Source organism: Daktulosphaira vitifoliae, unplaced genomic scaffold (genome assembly GCF_025091365.1).
Source record: "Daktulosphaira vitifoliae isolate Bord-2020 unplaced genomic scaffold, ASM2509136v1 Scaffold_4, whole genome shotgun sequence".
Classification (NCBI taxonomy): Eukaryota; Metazoa; Arthropoda; class Insecta; order Hemiptera; family Phylloxeridae; genus Daktulosphaira; species Daktulosphaira vitifoliae.
In genome coordinates, this window is record NW_026099575.1 from 29,292,056 (window position 1) to 29,300,926 (window position 8,871).

Here is an 8,871-nt window from a genome sequence, read left to right on the forward strand (position 1 = left end):
GGGGGGATTTAAAATGACAACTTTTTCACAAAAAATTAACTTTTTCAACTTAACTTTTGAAAATGTTCCGGAAGGTCTGACACTTTTATATATATCTTAAATTAACGCTAATGTAATATACTGTAATTTGAAAAAAAAAAATTTCACCTCTGGACTTTTCTTCACGGCGAAAATGGCTACCGAATGCTATTTTCGTGTGAAAATTCTCGATTTTATTATTCATATTATATTTAACTTTATAATGCTATAACTTATTGAAAAGTGTATGGATCCACACAATTTTTTTATGAGAAATAATATTTTTTAATAAACCCTTTTTCATTCGACATACTTTATCTTAATCGAGATATTAATAAGGAACCAGCAGATCAAGTAGCTTTTGGAATAAAACACCAATTTTTTTAAAATTAAACACTATCTAAAGATTTGCATCGAAGCGTTTATTTTTGATAGTGATTTTAATCACTGTCAGATATCATTATACTTGATCCAACTATACCACTTCACAACTGTGCCGCGACCCCCCTGTGCTGGGTTTTTTTTTTTTTGAACATACATAATGGCTTCTGTAATTTATTTAATATGCAGATTTTGGTAGGTCTTAATATTATATTGTCCTATTATATAATAAAAACTCTTTTGAATGAAACCTCTATTAGATAAAAATCTCTTTTAAATGGAAAAAATTCTTTAGTTCTGATTTTTGTTATATATTAATATTAACCCTCTATTAAACAAAAATAAATTTTGTCGGCAGTGTTTCTTTTAAATGGAGATTTTACTGTAATTTTGAATATAATGATTGTAATATTTAAATATTAAATAAAATATATTAACAATTATGAAAAAAAATTAGACACTTTTTAAATATAATTGTAAAATTTAGTAAAATAAGGAGTTAAAAAAACATTCTACCAGAACACGTATGAAGCATGCAAATATTTATTATAAATATTGATTTTTTTTAAAAATTTCTACTTACCAAAGGATACTTAGGGCTCTGAGGAGTAGTCTACATTGATTGTGAGTACATACAGAAAATAATATCCACCACCATTATTTAATATATTTATAGTAATTAAATAAAATATAACCTTACATTGCCATCACTCCCAAAATTAGAAATTTTTTGAACTGATCTTTCTTTAGCTTTTATTGCTCTGGCTCTTTCAGTCTTTAACTTCTCATCGTCATCTAGTAAAGCAACTAATTGTGTTGCAGTATCTCGTACTCTTTGACCTTTATCTTTATTATCTTCAATATGTTGAAATGTTTCTAAAGTTTTAATTGCAAAACGATTTTCTTTACATTGTTGAGCAACCTAAAAAAATATTGGAGAAACAAGCGTTTAAAAAATATATTTGTTTTTAAATAATGACATGATAAAAAATTATTTTAATTCTAAAATGTTTAAGTAAGACATACTTTTTCACTGCCAGTTTTAATCAAGTACTCTAAAAGAATAAGGGCTTTATGGACATGTCGCCAATTGCGTCCATGATCATTCAAGCGTTTCCATAGTATTCCCATAATTTCAGAAAATGCCACTACATTATAAGTTAAATCTGCAATTTCAGCCATAAGTGTACTACTTGGTCCCCACTGATCATTACTGGTTGCTTCACGTACTTTAACCTAAATTAAAGTAACATAAACTATATAGTTAATTACATATATCTATTTTTAAATTATGAATATTAATGATAAATTCAATTTTTTCTATGTAGAAAATAATTTTTGAAGTGTGACTAATTATATTGAATGTAATACTGTATGTTTATATATATATATGTGTGTGTGTGTATAATATGGCTTATTATATGTATAAATTTATACTACGTATAAGAGTTCATTAACATAACAGAATTTTTAAAAAGAGGTAAAAATATATGATTTATTTATTTTACACAAACTTTATGAATTAACAATTTAAATTTTTATCTATTAAATATATTTTTAAAACACTTTTAAGTAAAAATTAAATGACTATAAATTAGTTTCTTTGATTGTAACAAAGCTAAACATTGGGTAAAGTAATTTTTCTTTATTTTAAGTTATCATTAATAGTTATTGATAATATACTAAAATATAGTTATAGGATTAATTATAATTTTTTTTATTTATTACAATAAATAAAAAAAAATTATCTAATCATTAATTTTGGAAATTATCGAGCCAATAAATAAAACATTCAAAAATAAGACATTCAAAATAACAATTTTTGAAAGTGTTCGAGAAAGTCTGACACTTTTATATATATCTTAAATTAAAGCTAATGTAATAAACTTTATGGAAAAATAAAATTTCAGACTTTATTTTTTACATTTTTAACTTTATAATGCTATAACTTATTGAAAAGTTTATGGACAAACACAATTTTTTTATGAGAAATAATATTTATATCCCTTTTTTTGATAGTGATTTTAATTATATATATATAGTATAATGATATCTATATTATATATAAATATCATTATACTTGATCAAACTATACCACGTCACTACTGTGATACGACCTCCCTGTGCTGGGTTTTTTAACTCAGATATTTAACATTAATAATTGTTTTTGACATAATTCTTTTGTCAATAAAGGATTAATAAAAAATAAGAGGAAGAAATACAACAATTTTTTATTCCATATAGACTTCAAAGCTTTAATAATAAAGAATTATGATTGTTTAATATTTCAGTAATTACTTAAAAAGTTTCAAGAAAAAAGTGAACTTTGTTTTATTATTTATTATTATTTTTTTTTTTTACAGAAATTAACTACTTTTGCGTTATTGTTAAGTTTACTAAACAAAAAAACTTCACAATAACACAAAAAAAAAAAAAAATTTGTCTAATTAAATTAAAATTAAAACTATATTAAAAACAATGGTGACGTGACATAGTTGGATCAAGTATAATAATATCTGACAGTGATTAAAATCACTATAAAAAAAACCGCTTTGATGCAAATCTTTAGATAGTGTTTAATTTTGTTTAAAATTAGTGGATTATTCTAAAAGCTACATGATCTGCTATCTCCTTATTTATATCGTGATTAAGATAAAGTAAAAAAGGGATATAAATATTATTTCTCATAAAAAAATTGTGTTTATCCATAAACTTTTATAAGTTATAGCATTATAAAGTTAAAAATGTCAAAAATTATCGATTTTTATATTTATATTGTTTTTGGAGATTTCCCCCATTTATGGGGAACGAGGGAAATTTTTTCAATTTTTGAGGATAATGTCTTCGACTAGATACGATTTGTGATTTTTTGACATATTGTTGAAAGAAATCGGTTCGGTAAGAGCTAAGAAAAAGTGGTAACAGACAAAAAAAAACATATCATAGTAAAACCAAAACCTATTCAGATTCACATCAAAGCTAATAATATTAATTTAAAACCAAAAAATATTTAAAATATTTAACTCAAAAAGCCACAAAAGAGTTATTAAAAAATCGATGATGCGTAGATCGGGAACAATTTAGCATTGATAATGTTAACATTGTTTTCATAATACTTATTCGCGATTATTCAGTAATTTTTTGTTGCTCTTATAATTAAATATTTTAAATGTTTTTTAGTTTTATATTTTAATATTTTTAATATAGTTTTAATTTTAAATAATATTAGCCACGAATAATCAATTTTTATTATATTTCCCTAATAAATTTTATCTCACAAAAATCATCTAATACTTAAATTTGATTTTTATAAGATGAGCAGTTCTTAGGAAAATTTTTAGCATATTTCTTTGCTTTTAAAAACCGTTTATGATACTCTAAAGTAAAGAATCTATATTACAATCTATGTAAAGTAATATCAAAAATTTTAGTGCTTTCTAATAATTTATCAAAAATAAGTTTAATACAATTTAGATTTTTAATTATATTTTTTAATTTCATTGGTTAATAAAGGTCATAGTCGTTAAAGATAATAATTTTTTAATTTAAAAGTTATTCACTTGAGCTTCAGAATAGTTATGAGCAATATTTTTTATATTTCTCCTAAGGCCAGCTACATTAACTTGCATGTCTTCTCTTTTTCTCATCTATAACAAAACAATAGTCTTTTATGTCAAACACTTCACATTATTGCAACCACTAGTGTATCTAAAAGGGCCAAGTCTTCTGTTTATTAGTTAATATTACTTTAATAATAATAAGTCCCCCTTATTGAAAAATCCTAGATACACCACTGATTACAACCATTATAATATATATTAAAATAACTATTTTTAGAGAATAAAGAAAAAAAAATTAACCAAAAATATTTATTTATTTATCAAAATTACTTTTTCAAAATACTTAATAAAAATCAAAAATTATAATTGCCTATCTAATTAATTAAATTGGATTTTTTCTCACAAATGTAATTAATATTATTTCTTTAAATTAATGTTTTACATAAAACACTTTTTTCCAAAAAAATTTCAAGGCAATTTTATTATTTCAGTATAACTTACAGCTTATTGATTATGGAATCCTTATAAGAATTAGTTAATGTTAGAATATTAAGCTTAAGATAAAATAAAAAATAGCTTCCTATCTATTTCCTTAAACTTATTTATACGAGAATATAAAATAATTTAAATATAATTTATTTATAAAAAATAAAATAGAATTCCATTTTTGTAATTTTTTATAAAAAGCAAAAATAAAGTTATAAATGTCTATTCTTTTAGTAATAAAACAAATATATATGTTTTAATATTAGCATGATAAAAACATTTTTCACCTAATGAATTTCATTACTTGATACTACTGGTAATGATCTATTGAATATAACCATAAAATTAAAATAAGAAACAAATGGACTATTACAGTTTTTTCCTTATACCCTTCATACTAAATGATAGAATATCATAAGTAAATGGGTATGCAGATACATATATTTACATAAAGCTTTATATCAATAATATCAATTACAAATATTGAAGTTCAATAAAAAAATTTTATTTTAATTTTTTAAATTTTATTATATAATAATTAAGGTGAAGTGGGGTTAATGTAAACGAATGGGGTAATTGTAAATTCATTTTTCCTACAGTATATTTAGTCAATTTTATTTTAGATTAAAAAATGTTGAATAATATTTTTATTATAAAACTCAAGCATTAGCAGTTAGACAAAAAATATTAATTTTGTTTTGTTATAAGTCAAATATATAATAATGATTTATATGATAACCAGAATGGCTTAAATATTACATTAAATAAATTAATTTAGGACATTTAGAACATATAAATTACTTTTCATAATGGTAAAAGTTAAATTTCAAAAAAGTTTTCAAAAATCCATATCTTACATTTTTTTTACACAATTATTAGTTATAATAACTATTGAATGTAATTATCATTTTTATCAAATATCTATATTTTATAAGTCAATATATAATTAATGAATTATTCAAAATAATAATTTATAAATAGATAATTAATGATAAAAGGTAATAGTAAAAATAAAAAATTGTGGGTAAAATATTAACTGTATTTATATCAAGGATATGTTAATTATTGTAAGAGTTTCTACTAAAATGTCCGTTAATCTTTTAATCACTTAATTTAACAAAGATATACTGATATGTAAGTATAAATGTAAACTAGATACAATTCAGAAGATAATAAATTATTAATCAATCACATCTATAAATCATCCTCTAAATATCAATCTAAACAATACTTAAATCACAAATTTCTACATATTAAAGGATGCCAATCCACCCTAATGTTTTAGCTGTTAAATGTTTTCTTAATTTAGCAATAGTAATACTTTGATAAATATTTAATTACATATTATACAGTGTGTTAGAATAAATTACATAATTAAATAATCAATTAATTTAATTTAAAATTAGAAAATTATTGTAGTAATATTAGTCTAGTTATTTTTTTATTTATTATTTTTTGATATATGATAAAAAATTGAAAGTATATTAGTAATATTTATAGTCCTAAATAAAAACTAATAATAATGAGTAATTTATTTACTTACATTGATGACAACTGTTGATTTCCGGATATAGTATTTAAAACGCCAAAATGGGCGAGATCATAATACAACAGCAAAAGATAAAAACTAAAACAATTACCACTTGTAGTCAGACTAAAATAAACCGTAGAGAATCAGTTATAAACAAAAACACCCACTTGAAACTCACACTAAAAATTTAGATTACAATAAATTATTTGATTACACTATGGAGCTAAATCTTCCTTTTCACTCGTATTGTTATTATGAATGAGTTACGAAAACAGACATTCGGAAGATTATTAAGAGTTGTCAATCCGTATGTGTGAACAGGTTGTGTGCTACAATAGACATGAAAAATTGTGTGGTCATCGCATAACTCAAGTTTCTTATCATTATCAGCTGTTTATCTAGTTATTATGATAATTTTATTGTTTAGTTTTATTTTTTAAACATTTCACATCTGGTATTTTCTTACGAGACGTTATCAACATTTATTTATTATTATCAGTTATTATTATAAAAGTATTTATAAATTGTACATAAAAAACTTTAACTTTCTTATAAGTGATCCAATCTTGTAATTGACTATTATTATGAGCTTATTGTTTTTTCATTTTACTGTATATATTATGATCCATTTTATTCCTTTTTAAGACAACCAAGTGCAATCAATAAAATTTTTCTTATTAAATTATTATAATACACATTTAGTAAAACTATTTATTATAAAAAACGATAACAGGTTATTTAATCTTGTAGAAGCACGCATTGGTTGATTGAGTTGAATAACTGTTCCACGTGATTTTTTTTTTATTAGGACTAAGCTATAGCTTTACTAATATATTGAATTTGTCTAAATATAATAAAATGGAATTTTATCCAATATTGGAAGGATTATCTCGTAAAATTCTTACTTTAACTATGATAATTCGAGATGATGAAATTTTGTTGGGAATGAAAAAACGTGGTCTTGGAATGGGTAAATGGAATGGTTTTGGAGGTAAAGTAGAGCTTAATGAATCAATTGAAGAAGGTGCTATACGGTATAAAAATTGGTTACTAAATTTTTTCATTAAAAAAAAATGTTTAATTTAAACTTTATTTTTAGTGAAGTTAAAGAAGAATGTGGATTAGATGTAATATTTATGGAAAAAATTGGAATTTTAGAATTTGATTATATTGATTCGAAAGAATTACTTGAAGGACATGTTTATATTTGCTCACAATTTTCTGGAAATATTGTTGAAACGGAAGGTTAAGAAATATTTACAGTAATATGTTTGAATTTACCTAACTTTAAATTTCTTTAGAAAAAAAATGAATGATAACTTATGGACCAGTATTTTGTAAGTTACTGACGTTTTAATACCTATAAGTATTATAAAAAGCCCAATAACGTCTCACCTATAGGTGAAAGAAAGAGTGCAACCTGGAGATGACTAATGATAAAAATAATAACACCTACATCTTGCCTCCAACCATCATTATAAAATTTTAAAAATCTTCAAAATGCTGGTCCAGAACTAGTATTTTTAGAAGCGAAATGCGGATATTGTTATTTTTGTCACTAGTCATTTCCCAACTGTACTATTTCTCTTGTCTAGGTATAAAAATATCAGCAATTTCCGAAATCCTGTTCCAAAAGTTGTTATCGATCAGTTATTTATTTAATTTGATCACTATCTGTTAAATAAACTAGTTAATTATGTATGTTGTCATTTGTAAAATAAAGTTGATACCCTCGTAAGAAGGGTTATTTATATTAAAATTGAACAGCCTTTCTCAATGAAGAATCACTATGTATATATTTATAAAGTCTAGAATTAAAGTGTTATAATACATCAACAATTTTATCTATTTTTTATATTTACCTAACTTTAAATATTTTTTAAATGGTAAGTAATATTTTTTTAAATATAAAATCGTGTATTTTTATTATTTTGGTGATTCTCAACTCAATTTCTAAATTTAATAGTGAGAATTTTTAAATAACTGATTTAGTTTTAAAATAGTTACCCTTTCTTTAGATACCAAATAGCAACACTTAGTGCCATGTATTGATTAATAATTGCTAGTAACTTACCTTTATATTTTAGAAATGACACCAAGATGGTTTAAAATTATAGATACACCTTTTGATACAATGTGGATTGATCATAAATACTGGTATCCATTATTATTGAAAAAAATACCTTTCAAAGCTTATTTTAAGTATAAAGGACATGACAAAATTTTAGATTATAATATCACTCTATTGAATTCTCAAAGTAAATTTAAGACTAAATGTATAAGTATTATACTAAAAAGAAATTCTAAAATATTTTACTGTAAAAAAAACCAAAAATGGACATGTTTTAGTTGGGTACATGAAAAAATGACAGAAAATCAAAGTTTTGAAAAAATTATTGAAAGGTAATAATAATAACTATAATAATATAAATGTAAAGAATTTACATTAATTAATTCATGTTTTCATTATAGATATTTTAGTAATTCTTATGAAAAAGTTTTAAATAAAATACATAAAATAGCTGTAGTCAATATTGAGCTTATTGATGAAAATTTTATATCGGAGACAACTGTTTATATAGTAGATATGTCTGATTTATCAGATGTAGTACAAGTAAATGGTAAATACATGAAGAACCTTCAAAATAGCTTAAATTATTTGGCATTAAAAAATTAAAAATTAACAGAAGTTGTATGTTATGTTTTTCAAGGTTATGAATGGTTAGATATAAATGATATATCAAGAGGATCTCAATGGCCAGATATACAATTTTTACAAACCATATTTCAATCAAAATCTTTTGGAGCTTATTTTTTAATTAACACGGAAAATGTACTATTTAGTAAATACTATGATTTATGATGTTTAATATATTCTTATTAAACTTCTATTTA

At 22.6% G+C, this 8,871-nt stretch overlaps 2 protein-coding genes across 6 annotated transcripts in view; one reads left to right on the forward strand and one right to left on the reverse strand.

Annotated features, from left to right (window-relative positions):
- Window positions 1-6,325, reverse strand: part of LOC126905331 (epsin-2) — a 17,689-nt gene extending 11,364 nt beyond the window's left edge. For 2 of the 4 annotated variants that reach the window (XM_050684930.1, XM_050684928.1), the window contains exons 1-5: window positions 5,989-6,324; window positions 3,960-4,046; window positions 1,426-1,635; window positions 1,100-1,321; window positions 983-1,012 (exon numbers count right to left, since the gene is read on the reverse strand). In XM_050684930.1, coding sequence (XP_050540887.1) covers window positions 983-1,012; window positions 1,100-1,321; window positions 1,426-1,635; window positions 3,960-4,046 — 549 coding nt within the window. In that variant the 5' untranslated portion in view covers window positions 5,989-6,324. Of the gene's footprint in view, window positions 1-982; window positions 1,013-1,099; window positions 1,322-1,425; window positions 1,636-3,959; window positions 4,047-5,988 lie in introns of all 4 variants that reach the window. The other 2 variants (XM_050684929.1, XM_050684931.1) reach the window with 2 other exon arrangements.
- Window positions 6,326-6,485: 160 nt separating this feature from the next.
- Window positions 6,486-8,864, forward strand: LOC126905334 (uncharacterized). Of its 2 annotated transcripts, none has more exons than XM_050684935.1 (5): window positions 6,486-7,010; window positions 7,076-7,221; window positions 8,094-8,379; window positions 8,449-8,597; window positions 8,688-8,864. In XM_050684935.1, exons 1-5 carry the CDS (start codon window positions 6,835-6,837, stop codon window positions 8,837-8,839), a joined length of 909 nt encoding a protein of 302 aa, XP_050540892.1. In that variant the 5' UTR covers window positions 6,486-6,834; the 3' UTR covers window positions 8,840-8,864. The 2 variants fall into 2 exon arrangements, with proteins under 2 accessions (XP_050540892.1, XP_050540891.1); XM_050684934.1 differs by having other exon boundaries at window positions 6,488-7,010; window positions 8,064-8,379.
- Window positions 8,865-8,871: the final 7 nt, after the last annotated feature.

Bases quoted from the DNA above. Each gene is read 5' to 3' on its own strand.
- LOC126905334 (XM_050684934.1), top strand. From the start codon at position 6,835: ATGGAATTTTATCCAATATTGGAAGGATTATCTCGTAAAATTCTTACT. The intron at 8,380-8,448 runs GTAATAATAATA...TTTTCATTATAG, and splicing joins TTTGAAAAAATTATTGAAAG to ATATTTTAGTAATTCTTATG. The intron at 8,598-8,687 runs GTAAATACATGA...ATGTTTTTCAAG, and splicing joins AGATGTAGTACAAGTAAATG to GTTATGAATGGTTAGATATA.